This window comes from Eretmochelys imbricata, chromosome 2 (genome assembly GCF_965152235.1).
Source record: "Eretmochelys imbricata isolate rEreImb1 chromosome 2, rEreImb1.hap1, whole genome shotgun sequence".
NCBI classification, from domain to species: domain Eukaryota; kingdom Metazoa; phylum Chordata; order Testudines; family Cheloniidae; genus Eretmochelys; species Eretmochelys imbricata.
This window is the reverse complement of record NC_135573.1, coordinates 37748209-37771198: the sequence shown is the minus strand read 5'-3', so window position 1 is coordinate 37771198 and position 22990 is coordinate 37748209. Positions and strand designations below refer to the sequence as shown.

Genomic DNA, 22990 nt, shown 5'->3' with positions numbered 1-22990 from the left:
TAGTAATAATTAATAATCCATGAGATTATACCTAATGATCCATCAGAAAGGTTTTAGAAACAGTGTATTATGGCCACAAAAGGTAAACTGAAAAAGCAAGGATCTCATAGAATAGATAAGGATCTCTTATCATTTTCCTCTGCTCCATAATGTAGTGAATGGTTCTTTCTTCAATTTATGCAGTGGACATAGTTTTCATAATTCAGCCTCTTGATGCAATATATTTCACATTTTTCATCTATACCTTTTTATAGATCTGTTTTCATTTTGTCAAATGAATCAATTATTCTAATATGATCCTGTGTTACATGCAGAATACTTCCTGAGCCTGTGTCCCCACACCCATCCAAATGAGATGATACAATAATACGAATTTTTATGAGCCTCAGTGTGTGGGTTGTGGAGGACAATTAGAAATAGATTCACATAAACCCTCTTTAAAAATATAGGCACCGTAAAAGCTTTCATTTAATTTTCAGCTTAGGACATGCTTGCAATTGTGAGTCATGCATGTTATTACAGGTTTCTTCTAAACATCTGATAATGTAAGGGCAAGCAGAACACAAAAATACCTGCCACTTTACTGATATTGTTATAATGAGCTAGCTAGACTGACAAAATCCAAACACTTGGTGCAAATAATTTCTCTGTGTCAACTCTAGAAGTGAAACCGCATAGGGACTACTCAGGCTAATAGGTATTTTGAGTCTTAACTACCTGATAGTTTATTATAAGGTTTCCCTAAGTAGAAAAGTTTTAATATGATCTTGTCAGTAATTGTAAATTTCTTTGTATCCAATAATTCCTCATCTATTGTTTGTTTGTTTTTTATTTGTATAACTTTTAGAAGTACCGCAGTGCATCAGTAGGGGCTGAGGAATACATTTACGAACAAACAGCAAGGTAGGTTACTCAAAGACAAATGGGAATAGATGGAGCTGGATTGGCCTCATATTAAAATATAGTATGGAGAACCCCACTTTGCCACCACTAGGGATGTACTGCTGGTCCCCTCCATTGCTCTGCACATTGGCTTTAAAATCTGACTAGTGTGTGTGTCTTCACTGAGGGCAGGTCTACACTTACTGTGGATCAACGCTGTGGTGATCAATCCACCGGGGGTCGATTTAGCAGGTCTAACGAAGACCTGCTAAATCGACCGCCAGTCGCTCTCCCGTTGACGCTGGTACTCCATCAGAACAAGAAGCATAAGGTAAGTTGACAGGAGAGTTTAGAGACTGCACACTGTAGACACTGCAATAAATTGACCTAAGCTATGACAATTCCAGCTATGTTATTCACGTAGTTGGAGTTGCATAAATTAGGTCGAAATAACCCCGTAGTGTAGACCTGCCCTGAGTGTCAGGGCCTGATTCTCTTTCTACTTGCACAAGCTTAAATCAAAAATAACTTTGCTTAAGTCAACGGCGCTGTACAAATGTAAAACTGGTGTGAGAGGAGAACCAGGCTCTTGGTACCCCAAGTACAGAGCACAGATTGCCAGCCTGCTCCTGGAAAATCTTCACTGCCTTCCAGGACGGGAGGATGCAGAGCACACATGTCTGAGGTTGTTAAATCAGCTCCCCCAATTTTATGAAATTCCCATTTTGTTTTGTTTTGTAACAATTGGTTGTGGTGATCTTTGTCACTATATATTGTGGTACGTTTCTGTGTATTTTGTATTATTTAATCTGGTGGTGTCTGTCACCACCCAGATAAGTACTGCAAAATAAAACTAAAGTTTTGGAGAAATAACCAGTCATTGCTGTTAGCTACTAAATGCAGCAAAATGCATGCATATAAATGGACAAGAGCTAGATTAGTCATTGACTCATATTAGCTCTGATCCAGGAAAACACTTAAGCATGTACTTAACTTTAAGCACAGGAGTAGTTCAATTTATATCAGTCAGACTATTCATGTGCAAAGTTAGACATATGCTTAAGATTTTTCCTGGATTGGGGCCCTCATGCCTGGGGCTTTTTTTTATGGTGTAGCTTTCTTAAGGCCCAGTCCCTTTCTGATGAAGTCAATGACAAAACCCCCATTATCCTCAATGGATCAGGACTGGATCTTTAGACAGGAGTATATCTGCAGCATCAATGCAGCATAGTTTCCATTTCCTGTGTTGGGTATTTTTGAAACATAATCCAGGAGTGTTTGTATTGTCAGCATTTCTACTAAGGTGAAAACCTTTAGCATAAGAGCCAAGGGCAACTTCATGTGATAATTTACCATTCAGAAAGGAAATGCCTCCTCTCTGTGAATTATATAGCATTCTACTAAGTGTTCCATACCCTGTATATACAGAAATGAATGCTTCATATGAATAACATGAACATAACTTAGGGCCTGGTCCAAGACCCACTGCAGTGGATTGAAAGATTCACATTGATTTCAAAGGGCTTTTAGATCAGGCAGTTGATGAGATTCGAAACAGGCTTAGAAAGTTTTCTGAATAATAACTGCAGTTACATTTGCTAGGGTAAAAATGACAAGTGGTAGCAATGCTCATGCTTTAGGGCATAAACTGATTGCCAATTGGGAATTTGGAAGAAATTTCCACTGTGGTATAGTACAGGTATTACACAATTGGCCAGGTGCAGTATGTCTGGGATTTGGTTTTTTTTTAACACCTTCTGAAACATCCAGAGTAGGAAACTGTCAAACACAGGAGAACAAACTAAGGCACACGGACTATTAGTCAGTTGTACTGTGGTACTTTCTTGGTCTGATTTTGATTCACACTAAAATCCATTTTAGATTCCTTTATACACTGACTGATGTAAAGGAGCCTTAATGTCAATGAGAATCTGGCCTTCTGTGTTTAAAATACCCTTTTATCATAAACAAAATGTATACTGTACATACAGTAGTCTTTTCAAAACAATGCAAAATTTAGCACAAAAAAACAAACTTTTTTTTTAAACATTAAAACAGAATAAATTTTAGAGTAGAGTAACGTAATTAGGAACACCTTTAAAATTTAGCCTTCATTTCAAATTATAAAAATTACTACTAAACTATATTGAAACTAAACAGTTTCTGAACGTTCTTGCATCTGATGGAGGAAAGATGCAATGGAGGGTTTGGGGTTTTTTTCCATCTCTTTGGGTAAGATTTGAAAAAAAATTCTTGTTATTACTGAATTTTGGTTGTTTTTTTATTTGGTGGCTAAAAATAAGAAAAACAGTGTTTTGGTCTTTGCCTTATTTCCTTTTCATATTGTCAGAGGCAATGGTATGACATCAGAGTTAATTTCTTTTAGACTAGAAATTCAAGGACACCATAACCTTTTGGTTTAGCATGTTCTTGCTTTTGGCCCTGATTCAGTAGTGCTTAAATGCTTTGTTGAATTCAGACCTTTGAGAAGGTATTATTTTCTTCAACTTGTGGCAATATCCTGTAAATGACTCTTTCCATCATGGTGTCTGTAAAAGTATTTTAAAGGGAAACATTTATTCAGCAAGTTTTACTATAGTGTGATGGGGATGAATATACTGAATTGTCGTAATGCAGCATGGTAGGTTGCCAACAGACAGTGTTCTGTGAAGAGTGTATGTAGGGAAGGAGTCTATAGGACAGAGATTCTCAAACTTTTTCATAGTGTGCACCACAGATAAAGGTGCAGTTTCTCATATGGAACATCTCCCCTTCCAAAATCCTAATTCCCATACGATGACATCACTAATGTCTTGTCTTTTATTTTTTCTAATTGTATTATTCATCAATTGCACGACCAGAGAAATCTAGGTATTCTGCACCGTCGGGTTCATTTCTAAAGATACCCTTAAAAATTAGATTCTAATTTGTCTTTAAAAAAATTAACCCAACTCTGCTATTCCCCTTTCCCATCTCCTCGAACAGTAGTCAGGAGTCTTGTTCCTCCCACACACCATCGCAGCAGCTTCTGTGTTCCTCTCATTGGACTCTTCTTCCTGTGCCAGCTGCAGGTTCAAATGTTCATAGAGGCAGCTTAGCTCCCCTTACTAGCGGTGAACCAAGCTCTATTCCACCTATTAGTCAGCACCCTCATCACTGGGATGTATATAGAGGCCCATAGTTGACCATAGTTATGTACAGAGAAACTAAAGAGACAGTCTCTGCCCAAAGAGGCTTATAATCTAGCTAGTCTATTCATAATGAATTCCAGATTTGATGGATTTAAAGGAAGAGAATTTTAGTTATTGAATCACCTGTCTCTGTTTTTATGTATTTTGACCTTTTCCCATCATTATTGCTATTTAGTTTCCTATTAGTTTTATGCCAATACCATCTGTACGCATGTGAAATGTATAAATAAATAAGGACAAAAAGAAAAGGAAAAGTCATGGAGATTGTTTGATCTCTCTCTCTCTCTTTCTCTCTCACAGCAGCACTTTTCAGTATACTCTAGAAGCTACCAAATCTCTGCGTCAAAAGCAAGGGGAAGGACCAATGACCTATTTGAACAAAGGACAGTTTTATGCCATTACTCTGAGCGAGACGGGTGACAACAAGTGTTTCCGACATCCCATCAGCAAAGTCAGGGTATGGCAGCCTTTGCTATACAGAACAGAACTCTGCCGTTACGTTCAGGGGTTGCTCTTGGTTTGTTTTATTTTTCTTGTGGGAACAGCAGAAACACTTGGCTACAACACCAACAGAAATATGGGGAAAAGTTATCAGCTATAGATATGTGCTGTATATTTTTTAGTCCTTTTCAGTCCCATCTCATGAGCTGCCCAGTTGAGTATATAACTGTCTAAGGCCATGATTCAGCAAGACACTTTCAGCATGAGTAATCCCATTGACTTCAGTGGAACCATTCATGGGCCTGATTCAGCAAAGCACTTATTCCTCTGCTTAACTTTAAGCACATGCTTAAATTGCACTGACATCCAATGTTAAGCACTGGCTTGAGTCCTCGTGGCCCAAACCTGTGAGGTGCTGAGTGAGCTCTCCCAGCTCCCACTCAAGTCATGGGAAGTTGAGGGCATTAGCAGCTGGCAGTATTGGGCCATTAATTTACTAATGATCTGTTTTAAAAATCAAATCAAGCGTGGTTTATGCATGTGAGCTGTTTTATATTCAAGAAGAACGCAACCTTTATGGAGATTCCCACCTTGGAAATCAGATTTACAGCTTCATCTCAGTTCTCAGCTTCTGAACCAGAGCTGTGACAATCAAACTGTGGTGAACACACTGGGCTCACCCAGTAATCTTTCAGATTAACTGGTGATCACCCATTAGACTTGAAATGAAAAATGAGCCTCAAAGCTGCTGCCCTGAGAATGGCGCTGTCCCCTGAAGCTCAAAGTGCAGCAAGTAGGTGAAGCAGATGAAATACTACCAGGCTGAGAACGCTGTGGCTACTGTAATCCAATCTCATTCGCAACATGGTTTTCTTGCTGTGTGTCAGAGACACAGTGGGGGATTAAAGCAAGATGAAATAAATCTGTTTATTGAGGCTCTTAGATGATTAGATCTCTTAAAGGGGTTACCAGATTTATGACATAACCCCTTCTGAGACAGTTTGGGGACAACCCTCAAACCCTGCTAGAAGGGAGAAAATATGAATATAATCCTAGAACAAATGCCTGCTGCAAAGTCAATTGCAGTTAGCAAGAGGCTATTCAGCAATGTCATTGCACTAGATCAGGTCCAAGGGAACACCATAAATTGTGCTCTTTATCTCATACTTGTTTTGGGAGACTTTACATTCAGAGGCAGCCATTTTTTTAAACAGTTTGGTGATTCAAGGTGGGAGGCTATTTATGGGGAATTGTGTGGAGATTGGGAAAAGCTTCTTCAGCTAAGAACAAAAAGAACACATTGAAGGGGCTATTTTTTGTTTTCTATAATTTCAGGTTACTTTAGCATGCAGCGTTTGTGATGCAGACAGAATTTTTATTAAATGTGCTTAAATCGGCAAGTTTTTTCCTGAGCTTTTATGACTACAGAATTAAGATGTAGAGTGAATTTACAATTTGTTTTGGTTTGGTTTTTGGTATCACCTAATTAGAGCAAAATGAATCCAGAACTTGAAATGGAAACTCAAATGAGGCTCAGTAAAAAACCCATATAGCATTGTGGTAAATTGAAAATATATGCAAGACTTCTGACATAGATGGGTGCTTGGGACTAAGGCAGCGGTCCCCTAACTTTGGAGCGTGACCCTCCCTGGGGTGTGTGTAGAGGAACGTTCAAGGGCAGAGAGGGAACGCTACCCAGCCCCACTGCGCCCCCAGCTCTGCTCCGGCCCAGCCCAGTCCCCTGGCCACAGCTCCTGCCTCGACCCCAGGCCCACCCCAGCTGCGCCCCAGCCTCGGACCCCTTGCCTCTTTCCATGCCTTCACCTCTCCTCCCTCCCCGGGGAGCCATGGCTCCGCTCTCAGCCCTAGCTTCTGAGGAGAGGCATGGCCAGGGGTAAGAGCGGGTGCTACTCTGAAAAGTTTGGGGACCACTGGACTAAGAAATATATAAAGTGGTATATCCACAAATGCAGACAAAGAACACTATTTTTTAATGACTGCTGCTCATTACATATGAAAACACCTGTCTGAAAGTAGCTCAAACATTAAACATTACAGGCTGTAGTTTGTCTGAATTGTTGACTGTTGCAGGCACTAAAATATTGCTTTTTTGTTAGGGTGTATTTTCAGCTGTGTTAAATCAATTTGTGGCTATATATTTTTTTAAACAACAAGAAAATTCACAATGATATTTCCTGCTGCACTTCTGATTTTCCTGTGGTGCTGTCCCCAACCCTGCCCCCCACCCCACCCCACCCCACCCCCCCACACTTAGTTGATTGCAGCATTATAGGAACTTTTTGTGTACGTTTCTTTTACCCAGAAGAGCTGCTATCATACCAAGCATATCATTCCTACTTTTATATAATCTTCTAAAGGCCTAACGAGTCCAAATGACTTATTCCAAGTATCTCAGTCAGAATTAGAATCTGGGATGCTTTTGCTTTTGAGATCACCACTTTTAGCAGTATGAAACACAGCCCTCTTACATTTAAATACTCAGTCACATTTTATTCAAACTCCACAAAAACCATCATCATTGTCCCTGCTTTATTTTTAAATTACCTTTCTATTGCACACAAATATTAAATGCATCACACATGTAGGGCGAGAATACAAAACACTGAATAGTATTCCCTTCAAGGGCAGATTTTCTAGTGGCAAGGGAGGCAGGTGGAAGTTTCTAGTACTTAGGCATCTCAGAATTAATTAAACGCGAGGTACTGCCAGTAATATAGTCTCCACTCCCCTTTTCTGTAGAGTGTGGTCATGGTTGTATTCAGTGAAGATAAAAACCGAGAGGAACAGCTGAAGTATTGGAAATACTGGCATTCTCGGCAGCACACAGCTAAACAGAGGGTCCTTGACATTGGTAAGTGAGTAGTTTTAAGAATTTATATTCTCCTCCATACTCCATATTGAAATGTAGAGAAACACAGCTTGCTATTATGTGAGGGAATAGAACATTCAAAGAGGGAAATATCAACTCTGTAAAAGGTAAATGCAATTTATATGTGAACAGCATTGCAAATACTGTACAAAATTACCACAGGCGGTAGAACTTTTTAACACCCGGACTACCTAGTGATTACAGGTCAAAGCTTTGTGACACAACTGTTAGCAATTGCTCAGCCCTACTGAGAACTGGGCTAAGGGGAACAGGATGCAACAAAAGAACCAGTGAAAGAGCTGTGCTGTCATGTGGGACTCAGAGAATATCATGCCCACAACTCCTCCATTGATGGGAAACCTATGCCCCATGCACTCCAACTCCTCTAAATGGGGAAAACTCTTCTCAACAGAAAGGATGATACTTTGGGAACTTTTCAAACCTAAACTCGTGGAATGTCCCAAGCAGTTTTTTTATTTGAATGTCTAAGCTGTCCCTCTGTTTCTAGATAGCTCTTTTTTAGGGCTTGTCTATGGGGAAAGTTATACTGGTATAAGCTAAGGCTGAATTTAAACCACTCTAGTTATATGGGTATAACCTCCTGTGTGGACAGTCTTATTCCAGTATAAGAATGTCTTTTCCTGATTTAATTTACGTTTCCTTGTAAACTGTTTAAACTACGCCAAAAAAAAAAAAAAGCCACACTTATTCTGGAATAGGAATGCCCCCTTGAGGAGTTCTACCAGTATAACTACAGTGGTTTAACTATACAAGTATAATTATACTGGTGTCACTGGTGAAACTTTCCCATATAGACAAATGCCTAAGCTTAAGTATGTGCTTAAGTGCTTTGTTGAAAAAGGATGGGGTTACTCACATGCTTAAAGTTAAGCATGTGCTTAAGTCCTATTGAAGTCACTGGGACTTGAGCACATGCTTAGATGCTTTGCTGAATCAGGGCATCTGTTTTGTTAATCTTTAATTAGAACACTAATGAGGACTCATAATTAGCCTGTAAAGATTGGCTCTTAAAAGCTTTCTCCTATTTATTTCTTGACATTGATTTTGAAAATAAGTAGCTTTATCAGTTATTTTTATAATGTCTACACTGCGGTCAACAGCTGAATGTTCAATGTATTAAATAACAGTGATTGGTGGGCAGGGGTGTTGTTTTAGTTGGAAGAAATTCCAGAAATTGTCAGTAATCATCTAATAGTGTCCAACCTCATGGAATCATATTTGGTCCTGGGAAAATAAGGCTTCTAATAATAGTACAGCTGAATGCTGTCTCTGAGAAATTCACTATTTGGTTTCAAGGGAATGAATCAATATTCCAGTTTATTTGCTGGCCTTGTTTTCTTGAGTGGTATTCTTACAAGGTTGGACTTACCCCCAAATTGTGCCTCCTCTCTGTATTTCTCAGGTGTTTTCGTTTAGCAGCAGGTTAAGGCAAGCAGCCATAGTGTGACTAAATGTGAAAAAATTCCATGTTTCTAATACGCCTCCACTGATACTGTCTAAGGCAAGGTTCTTTATTTTTTTTTAAAAAAGCAGGTTCATTGACCAAGGCATGATCTTTCACCCAACACTGTTATAGACTCTTTCCGAAGCCTGATTCTTTAAAGATAGTGAACTGGTGGACTGCTACATCCACACAGGGCCCCATCAAAATCAAATAATGAGTCTCTGTGCAGACACAGCAGTCCATTTGCCCCCTGTCTGTTGTAGGATTAGGGCCCAAGATGCTACAACATCATGTCCATTCAGCACTTCCCATACTATGCCCTAGAAAATGTGAAAAAGGGAAACATACAGAAACTCCATTCCTAAATCTAAATTGATCCTGCTACAAAGACGTCCATTACTATAAAACATTCCTGCTATTAGAAAGCAGTGCTGCAAAACAATATACATGTGCAAATATCCATTCTTGGTGTCTGCTCAGGAGCTCAGAGTCTGCATGAGTGACTGCCAGTGAGCGCGCAGCACTCCCCATCACCCTTTGTTTTCTGCTTTTAGCTGTTTACTCCCAGTTTTTGGTGAGACAAAGCTGTTTGAATCCTGATGAGTTATCTTGATAAGCTTGTTTATTACTCATCCCACCAGAGGCATTTACGAGATTCTCCGAGAGCCTGCAACTGCCCTCCCCATGTGCTTGGGAAGATCTCATCACTGGCAGAGCTTCCACCTGCTGCCTTCCACCTTCCACCTAAAGTCCAAATCTGTGGGAGTGTCTTGACTTCAATAGCTCTCCCCACTCCCCGCCCCCCCATGTGCAGTTTACATACCCAGTAATCTGCAGCAGATTCTGGCCTAAGGAGTTTGCTAGACCAAAGCAGGCGGAGTTTACCTTGTTTTGACTGCCTGAGGGAACCAAACGATTGAGTGCAGGGAGGGATGGGAAGGAATGAGAAAAGCAGGATTTGGAGATGGCAGAGAAAATAGCACTGGTAAAAACAAAGGAGTAATCAAAGATCACCTGTACTGGGAGCAGTCCCTAGGCTCTCAGCGCAGACAGAGAACATCAGGTTTGCCTGTCCACTTTCCGATGCTGCCAGCCTCTACTGGGTCCAGGTCTACACTACAGAATTAGGTCAACGTAAAGCAGTTTATGTTGACCTACTCTGTAAGCGTACACACTACAGTGTTCCTCCTGCTGCTGTAACTCACCCGGTACACTGACTTAACATAAACACCTTGGCAAGAGGCGTAAGACTTAATTCGATGTAGTTCATAGTTTGTAGTTACTTGCATTGCTGAGAATGTCAGTTTCACTGCTGGTAGGGTCCCTGTTTTGAAATTGAGCCCCCAGGGCAGGAGAAGTGTTCCAGCTGTGAACCTTGCAATGCTGACAGCTGGAGCCTTGCAGCCTGTGGTGAGAACCTGGGCTGTGGGCTCTGTACATGGCTCAGAGCTGGAGTCTCCCTGCCCAGCACTGAGAGCCCAGGCTCTCAGCTCCCCCAGAGCTCCCAGCTGGGAGCCCGACTGCCAGGCGCCAGCTCCCCACACTGCCCTTCATAAATCAGTGGAAGGGCTCCTCGTGAGGATGTGTGCCACAGGCAGAGGAAGGGTAGTGTGGACATGAAAAATGGAGTAATTACTGCAGTGTAATTGTGTAGCACAGACAAGGTCTCAGACTAGGATTGTTTAGTAACCCACCTATTTGGTGAGAACTACTAAGGTGCTGTTACTGAGTTCCTTCCTACCAACCTAGCCCTAGTGATTCAAGTTGAAAACTGTCCATCCGTCGAGGAAGATTAATTAAAAATTCCCTTTCAGCTCCCAGGCCAAATTAATCTGTCTGTTTAGTTGTCATAGGAAATACACTAACAGAGCAAATGTAGAGAGAAGTTATATCATGTCACAACTATTATTTAAAGCTGTATATTTTGGCACTAGTACATACATGCTGCAGTACCAATGTTCATACCTTTGCACCTTTGATGACATGGGGTGAAATTCCTACTGACTTCAATGGACCAGGATTTCACAATGGTTTAATTGATACATTTTAGGCCCCTTGCCCAAACAAGTAAATCTACAGTGTGTGTTCAATATACCGGAGTACAGCAAAATGAATGCTGTGCATAAGCAGTGTGTTATATATGCTAAAATTAATGTATTTTATATTTGTATTAATTTGAAGAGAAATAGGCCGGCACTGACGTCCAGGCACTCCTATCTGTAGTTTTTATTTAGACTGTAATTGTAAACTTGAATGAAACCTGGAATAACTAGGTTTAATGGTACAATGTTCAATGTCAAACACGAGAACTATTTAATATGGATCTAAACTTTGCCAAAACATTTCTCAGGAATAAGCTCTTGCACTGTAGGCACTCCTGTATGATATTTCAGTTAAGTGCAATTGAAATAAGCTCTTTGGTGGTTACCATTGCCAAATAAAATGTTTACAAAACAGATTTTCCTTTAATCAAAAATTAAGATGTTGGACATTGGGCTTCCAAACTGCTGGTGTCACAAATGATGCTGCCACTTTGGAACAAGATGATTGTCCAGTATAGTTCATACATGAGCTTTCAAACACTGTGCTCCTCAAAATTGTTGCACTTTTCTTTTTCATGGGACAATAATAACTCGGTGCTTAGTCTATGCTACATCTATTCCACACACTGGGCCAAGTTGTGACAGAGACAGAAGACATTATGCAACATCGTGTCTAAATTTTCATGAAATTGTATTTGCATGTAGATCTAGATGTTAACTAATGAACACACTGATCTTTGTAGTGCTTATTATTTATAGTCAGTTTATTATTCCTCATGCTTCTGTTTCTGTTGCATCTAGAGTACAATATCAGGGCCTTCTTAAAGATAATTCAATAGTTACCAGCTTCTTCTTGGAGTGGAAGAATTCTCGTTCTCAAGAGTGCTAACATAACAATAAACTAGCTTAGTGTTTGTGATCATGTCTCCTGCTCGTGACTGGTCCAAGACACTCCTTTCTGGTCTGTTCTCATGCTAACTGGCTGGGTCATTTCTATATTCCAGCTTGTAAGCACTTTGAGGCAGGATATTGTCTAGCTATCTTTCCTGAGGCACCTACAACACCTTTAGGCATGGTACAAGTAATGCATATTGCACATACTTCATATTAAAAATACAGGATAGTTTATGAAGGATTAAGAAATGATTAATTTATGTTGTAGTAAATTGCCATAGATTGGTATAACCATCTATAGCACCTTGTACTGATGTGCTTATAGCTAATGCTAAGTTTTTGTCACGAATATTTTTAGTAAAAAGAAAAGGAGTACTTGTGGCACCTTAGAGACTAACCAATTTATTTGAGCATGAGCTTTCGTGAGCTACAGCTCACTTTGCTCACTTCATCGGATGCATCCGATGAAGTGAGCTGTAGCTCACGAAAGCTCATGCTCAAATAAATTGGTTAGTCTCTAAGGTGCCACAAGTACTCCTTTTTCTTTTTGCGAATACAGACTAACACGGCTGTTACTCTGAAACCTGTCATTTTTAGTAAAAGTCACCTGCAGGTCACGGGCAATAATGAAGAATTCAGGGAAGCCCGTGACCTGTCCCTGACTTTTACTAAAAATACCCATGACAAAAGGGGGAGCCTGGGCAGCTGCGGGAGGAGAGGGTTAGGAACTCCAGGGTCCCCCTGCTGGAGCTGGGAGCTCCTGGGGTCCCCCTTGCTGCCTGCAGCAGCTGGGAGCTCCGGGGGTTCCTCTCGTTGGTCCCGGTGCATGGGAGCAGTGGGGATCCCCCCTGCCACTGGGTTACCCCTGCCTCCCGAGGTGGCCATGAGCAGCTGGGATTCCTTGCCGCTGGGTCACCCGTGCTGCCCGCAGTGGCAGGGCATAGCACGGGACCCCCCTGCCACCCGCGGAGGCAGGGAGTGGCCAAGGCCCCCCCCTGCCGGCCCATGGTGGCCAGGAGCTGCGGGGGAAGGGGATTGGGGACCCTGCAGCTCCCAGCCAGCACTGGCTAAAGTCACAGAGGTCTTTGGAAGTCCCAGTGATCTCCGTGACTAAATCGCAGCCTTACTTATAACTCTCTATATCACATATTATTCATGCCTGTTACATGCTTATAACCTCTATTAATCATTCACTATAAACTATTCGTTATAAATTATTCATTAATATATCCTTAATATAAAGCATGGCCTACAGAACAACAATGATGCTCAGAGCTAAAGGAGTAATTCCTTTAGCTCAGAGAATAGGGCAGGGGTCAGCAACCTATGGCACGCGTGCCAAAGACGGCATGCGAGCCGATTTTTAATGGCACGCTGCTGCCTGCCGGGTCCCAGCCACCGGCTCCACTCAGCCTGCTGCCGAATCCAGGCCGGGACCCCGGCAGGCAGCAGCAAGCCATTAAAAATCCTGCCCGCCCTGGCCCGCTCTTCTCCGCTCCCCCGAGGGGGCAGGGTGAAGAAGCTTGGTCCTGCCAGCTGCTGCAGGGCGGGCAAGCTCCCCCCTCCCCCACCTCTTCCCACAGCATGCTGGGTTCTTGCCCTTCCTCCTCTCCTTCCCTACCACCCATCAGCTGATGGCCCTTGCGAGGGAGGGGGAGAAGGCTAGCCAGAGCAGCGCCGGGGAGGAGGCAGGGAAGGGGGCGTTGAATCAGGGCATATCCCCTCCAGCTCCCTGCTGTGAGCCACTCTGAGCAGGGGGCTGGGAGCACCCCCACGATCCTAGCCCACACCCCCAGCCCTCTGCCCTGACCCCTACACCCCCCCCCACACTCCCAGCCCCCTGCCCTGACCCCTGCACCACCCTCACACACTCCCAACCCTCTGTCCTGACCCCTGCACCCCCCATGACCCCAGGCCTGAGTCCAGCCCCCCCCCACATGCCCATCCCCCCCACCCCATGCCCTGACTCCTGCACCCCCCTCACATGCCCCCAGACCTCTGCCCTGACTCCTGCACCCCCCATCCCATGTCCTGACTCTTGCACCCCCCATATTCCCACCGCCACCCTGAGCACCAAACGGGAGCTCCTGCACACACACCCCCACATTCCCACCTGCACCTCTTGCACCAAATGGGAGCTGCCAAGGTAAGCACTCCACACCCAAACCTCCTGCCCCAACCCTGACCCCCTCCCTCATTCTAGCTCCTGGCCAGGCCCTGCACCCCAACCCCCAGCTTGCGCCTTCACCCCCAGCCCTGTGCTCAGTGCACTTCCACCCTCAGCTCAGTGCAGAGAGAGAGGAAGTGAATGGGCTAGAACCAGGGAGAAGGTAGGTACCCACTCTGTGTGGGCAGGGCCGAGATCCCAGACCAGCAGCGGGCTGAGCTGCTCAGCCCACTGCCGGTCTGGGGTCCCAGCCGCTGGCCCTGCTCAGCCCGCTGCCGGTCTGCGGTTCTGGCTGCTGGCCCCTTGCCAGCTGGGGTCCCAGCCGCCGGCCCCGCTCAGCCTGCTGCTGGCCTGGGTGAACGGAACCCCAGGCTGGCAGCAGGCTGAGCTGGCCGGCGGCGTAAGATCAGCATTTTAATTTAATTTTAAATGAAGCTTCTTAAACATTTTGAAAACTTTGTTTACTTTCCATATGACAATAGTTTCGTTATATAATATATAGACTTATAGAGAGAGACCTTCTAAAAAATGTTAAACTGGCACGCGAAACCTTAAAGTAAAGTGAATAAATGAAGACTCGGCACACCACTTCTGAAAGGTTGCCGACCCCTGTAATAGGGGCTGGTGCTGAAGGTTCCAGCTGTGATACCTGCTAGCTGCAGTGGTGTCCATGTGTCTGTGCCAATATTCCATCACGTTACTTCTTTTTAGATGCTCCTGTCATCAGTTTCTGTGAATTGTTCTGCTTCTTTGAATTAGAGATGGGCTTGAGCTGCAAACTGCAGATGTGGAGCCAAATTCAGGAGAGTCCAGATCCGGGGGTTTGGCTTGGGCTCATCTCTACTGTGAAGTTTGCAGAAAAACATCATCTACTGATCATGTGAATGAACTAAGGTTCCATGGTAGGTTGAGGTATCAGTCTCAGTGTCCAGGTTTGCTTCAGTATTGAGAGCATGGAGTGAAGCCAGAGCACAGCTGTTCACAGGTGAACAGCTTGTGACTCCCTTTTTGTCTTCCATTAAAAGAAGATATGTGTGTTAGCAGTAAATCAAATGCTGAAATGATTCAAATTTGTATTGACAACCCCTGAAACTTGCAAGAAGTCAGTTTTCCCACTCCTCAGTTATGCACCTCAAGGCTGGAGAGACCAAACAGAGGCAGAGGGAGTCTGAAGAAAACACTCCGGACACTTTGCAGAACTGAAGACTCCTTTTCCCCCCTCGCTGCTGAAAAGATGAGCCTCCTGAAGGATAACTGTAAGCACGGCCTCATCTTCGGCAGTGCAGTGTGTCACACTTGCTGATTTCCTGTGGGTCTCCCTGTTGAACAGCTAACAGTGGGAGGGAGCCTTAGCTGATATTGGGACTAGCTATGGGAGGAAGAATCAGTTGATAGTTGGATGATGTCTATATTCAGGAGTCCAAATATTTAGATGACATTCAGACACATAACCAGCCCCCAAATACAAATAGCTTCTGATAGCCTCAGTATCCTTTCTCTGCCTTCCCCTATGGCGTAGGGCTGTCCCTGCAGAACACTTCTCTCTCTGATATAAGGTTGTCTTCTTGGGGCAAGGGGGAAGCTGGGTAGCCTGCTCCAGCTCACTCCAGATACACAGGGGTGGCTAACTTGGTACACTTTGATTTAGTGCTCCAGCTAGGGTGGAAGAGGTGGTTAAGGTGCTAGGTGGGCGCTTTTGAGGCCTTTGTTCTATTCCCTGTTCCACCACAGACTTGTGACCTTGGCCAAATCACTTAACTCTCTGAGCCTCATCGGTAAAATGCAGCTAAGAGCACTTCCCTACTACACAAGGTGTTGGGAGGATAAGTATGCTAAAGATTGTGAGATATTTAGATTCTTCAGCAATGGGAGCCCAGTATAAATACCCTAGAGTTCTATTTCCCCATCCAAAGTCCCTAAGCATATACTTAACTCTAAGTATAAACTTAAGTCCCAATTACTTTAATGGGACAAGCACATGCTTAAACTTAAGCAGTTGCTTAAGTACTGTTATAAATAAGAAAGAATTTAAGGGCTTAAGCCCTTAATTAGCAGGGAGCAAAGGAGCTTTGCAAAATCAAGGCTAAATGTAGGTATGGATTTTTGCAGAAAAGGAGGTAGGCACTTCCACCTCACCTCTTTCCTTCCGTAGGAGGACTGGGAAATATTTATGACCTTTTAACACTTACATGCTCAGACATCCCACAGTGCACTGACTTTCTCTTCAGAAACAATGGAGCATAGAAGCAGATTACATTACAACATCATTTGGCCAGTATTGATACCATAATATGACCAACAGTGGTACAGTTTTACCTATATTTTATCTAATATTGGTATCATTTGGATGCTTAAAACAAAAACAGTTACCCATAGCATATAACCCAGGCAAGCTTGTACCCAAGTAATGAATTTATAGTGTTTTAATAGACTGCAAATTTCAATATTGGTTTCATATAGAATTTCCCAAACAAAATGGAAATAATTCTTGCAGAGCCATTTTCTTGCATATCAAAGAACCCCAGTTTTCTATTTCTGTTAAAGCAGTAGCAGCTTGAGAGGAGAAAGTATAATGATGGCAACTTTCCAATATCCAGGGAAATGATTTCTAAATGACAGTTTATCGTTAGTTAACATTTATACTAAGGTAACACCTAGAGGCCTCAACCAGATTGATGCTTAAAACAGCTACAGTAAGTCAATTTCAAAAACAGAAATGCTGACTTATCTGCTCTGGCTTCTTTAGTTATCTTTGAGCTGGAGGGAATGATGTGCAGCTCTGCTTTTAAATGGCATGTCACACATTTCCTGAGATTTGTGTATGGCAATTAAGGAAATGGGGGTGTGTTTTGGGGGGAGAGAGATACTGGTGGGATGGTGGGTACTTATTGTCTTTTACATGAAGAAAACATATGTCTTTACAAGAAATCTTGTTCACCCTTTTCCAAGATACACCTACATAGCATGCTCATGTGCAGCAATCATTTGCACAAGGCATTTTTGGGTGAATCATAAATCGAAGGGGTGGGTGGAAAGGTGGGTGCATGTGCATATTAAACTACATATGTATATCTCCTAATTCTTCTTGCTTACACTCTCCTTATAAACAGGAAAACCAATGTGTTCATTTAGAAAGATGACCTGTGTTCACAGTGGGGATAGAAAAGCCCAGAGACCATCTCTGTACACATTCACTGTGTCCCATTGCTTGACTTCACTGAAAGTTTTATGCCATGGTTCATGTGGTCTGAACGTTCTAGATTGTTTGATCCAAACTGTTTCAAGCATTTCAGGCATGTTGTTTCACTAGACCAGACAGCATCCCTGTTCTTCAAAGCAGAGAAATTTATATGAATTACACTTCTCTCCCTCATCACACCCACAACACTGGCACTTTTGAAATTTGAAATTATTGTTGCTTCTTAATTATTTTTTTTGAAAACCTAGATAATGTTCATTTTTCTTAAAGGAATAACAAGGTTGAGAAAAAGAATATCAAATTCAGATAGGGCCATCACTTACAGAATGTAAAACATTCTCTTTATGCAACTGAGTACAAAGCTATGAATCAACATACTTCTGAAGCGCAGATGCAGGTAAAAGTTAAGATAAAAGTTATTACATTGAGTAATCTCAGCCCTCTGGTACTGAGTCCAATTATAGCTCTCAAGGGATTCTCAGGCAGCATATGCTCCATGGAGGATCAACACACATTTTCTCTTTGACGAATATGAAAGCTTTTAATATGTGATTAGATATGGAGCAGAAATATTAAAGGAGACTGGCAAAGGAGAAAAATGGGCTATTGTCCGTTTTTGCTTCTCTGTGATGTATAAAGAAAAGCTGAAATCTCCCATAATCCTGCTTCCTTCTCCCACAATTTTTTTCCTGCTGTTTTTTACATTAGAAATTCAGGTCTCACTTACATTGGGTTTTTCCCTTTTAATACTGTTTGGATGACCAGAGTATTGATAAGGTTATGACATCATAGGTCCCAAGGAAGAAAAAACCAATTAATTGAGAGGGGATATGTTTGGTTACTTTTGTTTTTGTTTGTTCTTAAACACTCATGGGTTTTGTTTGTTTGTTTTTGTTAATGCCAATTAAATTTTTGGAAGAAAAGATCCCTTTGTTAAAAATCCAATGCCCTGCACCTTCGGTTCGGCTTCAGAAAGCAGAGAGAGTTTGTAACCACTGCACTGGGGACACCCCTGGAAACATTCCTGTTATATCTAACATAAAAACAAGCAGGATTTTTTGTTTGGCAGTTGGTGGTGAATGATTTGTTTATTTATTTAAATTGCAAAAGAGACAAAACTTTCTGGTCAAATTGGAAAGAAGCTATTTATAATATCTATCTTCCTTTTCTTTGATGATCACCTGAGCTTGCTTGTTTGTTAAAGTGATCATGTCTTTAAATGTATTCAGACACTGCGAGAAACTTGGTGCCAGGAAAGCTTGTTTGTTAAGAGGAATTATCATCCTTTGGTCAACGAATAGTAAAAATGAAATTATGCAGCCTGTGGTGATCTAATAGTTGGATCCCAATAAACCATACATTCGTGCTGTAGGCCTGGATTTAGAAATGGGTTCATCCTTTTTATTCTACAGAAAAGTAAAAGCTGGATCCGCTGTAGAGCAGGCCTTGCTTCTGCTTTCAATGAATCTATCAGAGCTTTTTTTAAAAAAAATCATGTAAAGTAGCATCTGGCATTAAGGGCTCAAGGAGACCAGTGGCAAACTCTTGTTGATTTCACTGGAAGCAAAAGTGGACCCCAAGGGCTTAATTCAAAGCCCACTGAAGCCAGCAGAAAGACTGCCACTGACTTCAGTGAGCTTTGGATCAGGCCCTCAATGACTAGAAATAGACAAAAATCTTTCTCTGTCTTCAAATTCCTCCCTAAATCCCAGTTACTACTTCAGAGATTCTTTCCTGCTCAAGGCCTTATCTGGAGAGAATCTGAGTGGTCCCAAGAGGTGCTGAGCATCCTTAACTCCCATTGACTCAAAGGGAATGGGAGGGGACCATTTGCAGAACTGGGGCCCTTGGAATCGGCATCATCTTGGCTGGGTAACCTGTAAATGCTCAAGCTGACTTTAGCAGGGCTCCATGCAGGTACAGCCGTCCGCCTGTATGCTACACAACAACCGATTTATTGAAGTCTTGTGGTATCTAAACTACAGTAGTGGCTTGATTCTGCTTACACTGAAGTTCCTGACTCCACTCCCTTTTCCTTAGAGGAGTGGAAGATCAGGTCCTAGTTTTTCTCACATCTCCGCTATAAACTTCGGCAGGCCAGTGTTCCTAGTTACAAAAACCGATAAACATTTTTTGTTTGTTTGCATATTTAAAATGTAATTGTCTTTTTAACCAACAATTTAAAACCATTTTCCATTCCTCCTCTGAGGATTTCTGATCTAAATAAATTATAGCTTTAGAGAGTTTAAGCCCAGATGGATCATTAGATCATCCAATCTGACCTCCTGTAAATCACTGGCCATTCAGTTTCACCCAATTATCCCTGCATTGAGCCCAACCACTTGTGTTTGACTAAAGCCAACTTGTGTTTATCTAAAGCATATATTCCAAAATAGTTTGATAATGAAAGAATATGTGTTTCTTTAAGAAATAAGCTTCTTCATTATAGCCTAAATAGTGCATTGTTACTTATTCCAAACAATCACTGCTAAACTTCCCCATGGTATAGGAAGAAGGGTTTGGAGGAAAAGAAACCACAGAGAGGTTGTATTGCAAACTATAAATGAGAAGAGTCACACTGCCTCCTTCCTCCCCCCGCCCCCCCGCGATAAAGGCATTCTACTGTGTAACTTCCCCATTGAGCTCTTTCTTCCTAGATAGTCGGAGTATTCTACACCACTGGAGTTGAGATGTGAGTTCTCTGGACACATGACTTTTCCTGCACTTTGAAAGAAAAGTTCCTTTGCAAAGTCCGCAGTGCAGGAGGGTGGAGAAAGGAGAGAACACTACTTCCTGCCCCTTTCCTCCTCCCCCTCCCAAATGCTGGCAGATCAATGCCAGAATAATACTTGCATCGCATGTTGCAAGCCTTCCTCAAACTTCGTTGCAAGGCTCATTGGTCTCCTCGGCTCCATGCATTTCCATAAACGATTAAATGTTCCTTTTAATGTTCCCATTAACTTGTTTAACTTCCCAGTGTCAGCCTTTCCTTCCTTCTGCCAAGTTAACAAGCACACTCATTCCCTATACAGAAACACCGGTTCCACGTTAGCAGTAAAACCTCCAGTAAAAATACAGCTAGTCCAGTGTAATAAAGAGTACGGCTCCAGGAAGATTTATTACTCTGAACAGCTGAAAGCTTACATCTTTGTAAATCACATTTTTAATAATGAAACATGAGCAGCACCATAGCTTTTCCTGACCCCCTAGGCATAGCTGCATGAAAAGGCAAAGGACAACCTTGCAGAAGAGTCTGTGAACTATGAAGATAAATGATAGAACCCTGTTCTTAAAGTCATTTTTATTGGTTGTATCTTACAGCTGATTACAAGGAGAGCTTTAACACCATCGGGAATATTGAAGAAATTGCATACAATGCTGTGTCCTTTACTTGGGATGTCAATGATGAAGCGAAGGTGAGTTGCAGCACAGAGTGGATGTATTGTTATTATGCTATTTATAAATATAACCTTCCACCCCATTCACCATTAACAAGCATATGAAAAACAGAAGTGAGCAAGTTCCACATCCTCAAAGCCAGCGCAGTGAAAGCTTGGTCACTCACTAACTGATGGCGTGATGGTGGAATCTCTACAAGGCCAGGTGATGTGTGAGAGTAGGAGCCCATCAAGAGGAGACTCCTGGAGGAATGTTTCAAACATAGCCAGGTCCCTGTCTACTAAAGTGAGGTGCAGTGCAAAAAAGTGACTGTAAAAATGGCATAGTGTGGGTCTATATTTATTGACTTTCAATAATTTCCATATAAAATATGCTCAGTTTTACACATAATAAGAGGGTGATTTTTTCTAACTGCCAGATCTGCCAACCCAAGCTGAGATCTGAGACTCAAGCTGGAGTCTTCCCTTCTCATGCATCATCACCAGTAAGAAAGATTCTGCAAGCCAAATTATGCCCTCCAGGGTCTGCGTGCCATAGTTTTCAATGGGGTTGTAGATGGACATGAGTATAGTATACCTCTTCTGCCTCGTAAGTGGTGTCATCATAAGGCTTAATTAATCTTTGTTAAGCTCTTTATATTTCTGTGGAATCCATCATCCAAGACTGTCAAAATATTTATCGTTATAATTCAGACACTTTTAGGAACTTGGTACAGTACTACAATTTAAGGGAAAAGATTAATGCGTTTCACAGGGGCAATTCCCTGTAGTATGCCCCTTGTGGTCTCTCATGGCTCTGCAGGTGCATTGCATTCAAAGCTCACTTGGGTTTTTCAATCAGTTACCAAGACTATGGTTCAAAACATGTACCCCCTTGGTGGGGTCTGATTGGTTAAGTCTTTCTCCAAAGTGTAACTCAGTTCGTTAGGTGCCCCAGTTCACGTCCCACTTTGGATCTACATGAGAGTCCTGATCAGGAGGCCTCCCCAGTCCCCTTCCTGAAGCTTGGACTGTACTTCAAATGGTCACTGTTTCTTAGGCCAGGAGTCCCCAGCTCTCTTCCCTGGAGCTGGGTTGTACCTTAGGCTGGCTGTAGGGCCTTAGCCAGCTTCTCCCTCAGCTGGCTCCTTTTCCTTAATTAGTCCTCAAGCTCAGAGGGTTCAGCAGGCAGCCTTCTCCTGCTGATGTCTGCCCTGCTATGAGGGAGGAGGCAGGCGGCATTATGCCAGTTCCCTTCTCCCAACTCATCCCCAATTGGGTTGGGTGAGGGGGGAGCTTTGCCCAGCCCAGTCTACAAGGTTCCTGGGCCCTTACAGAAACAGTAATGGATTTTTCTCCCAAACACTGCTTATTCCTGGGACTGCTTCTTTTCCACCAGTACCTCTTATTTCCTGCCTTTGCATACATCAGAACCTCCCAAAATCTTAAAGGGTCTTGCCATGGACCTCTGGGCCCCACTGCCCTGTCACATACTGATACAACATGCAATCATATGGCCATGTAAAACTGAGGAAAATTGCTTTAGAACCAGTGAAGGTGACCCAGCATGAGTGCAGGAATCTGACCAGCCATCAGGAGTGACTATGAATGAATGTGAGAAGGGCAAGTGATATTTTTTTCCTGAGTTTCCTGTTTCAAAGAAGGTGGATTTTGCTATTGAGAACAAAAGCTACGGCTACAGCTGGTGAACATTTTTCATTTACAACTTTTCTGTGGTGGGGGAGGAGGGAAGGGAAACAAAAAATGGACTATTTTCTTCAACTGATCAGAAATGAATTTTTCCTAAATGTTGTTGTGTAGGAATAATCTAATTCTTTTTGTTTTCATTCTGCTTCAAAACCGAAAAACATTCAAAATTGTGGATTTTTGTGCAAAATGAAAAATCTGGTTCCTGCACAGCTCTCTTAGATGAGAGCATTCCTGCCTGCAGGAATAGATGTAAATTCTGACTAACATAATTTATTCATGGAGATACAGTTAATCAGAGATTGAACTGAGTGCATATTCATGTCGAGATTATATGGCTACCTAAATCAGTATGAGTTTATCTAAACTTTCACCTATTAATGCTTAGCTGGATTTCAACTGGCAATTTCTGGGCTTTTCCAATTTTGTATTGGCATGCAGGTCATTACATTAAGCTGTACAGATGCAATGATATGTGTGAGAAATGAAAAAGCTGTAGGTAATGCTAAAAACAAGCTTGTATTCTCTAAGCTTTTGTCAGCAAGCAAAATGTGCAGTGTAAAAAAGCTTTTTAGAGATCTAGAAATGATAATAAATATTGAACACTGTCAATGCTCAATAGATTATGGGCCCAGCTTCATTTTAAATACAAACCACACTGTACTAATGTAGCACAAAGGGGCTGACAAACCCAGAAGGACAGATACACTCCCAGCCTAGGTCCCCTCTCCATCC

General features: G+C 42.3%; 1 protein-coding gene across 1 annotated transcript in view; it reads left to right on the top strand.

The window, feature by feature from the left end:
- GRHL2 (grainyhead like transcription factor 2) overlaps positions 1 to 22990 on the top strand; it is an 88986-nt gene that overhangs the window by 24945 nt on the left and 41051 nt on the right. Inside the window, exons 6-9 of the mRNA XM_077808669.1 lie at positions 848 to 903; positions 4374 to 4530; positions 7275 to 7386; positions 20493 to 20587. Of these exons, the coding sequence (XP_077664795.1) occupies positions 848 to 903; positions 4374 to 4530; positions 7275 to 7386; positions 20493 to 20587 (420 nt within the window). The remainder of the gene's footprint in view (positions 1 to 847; positions 904 to 4373; positions 4531 to 7274; positions 7387 to 20492; positions 20588 to 22990) is intronic.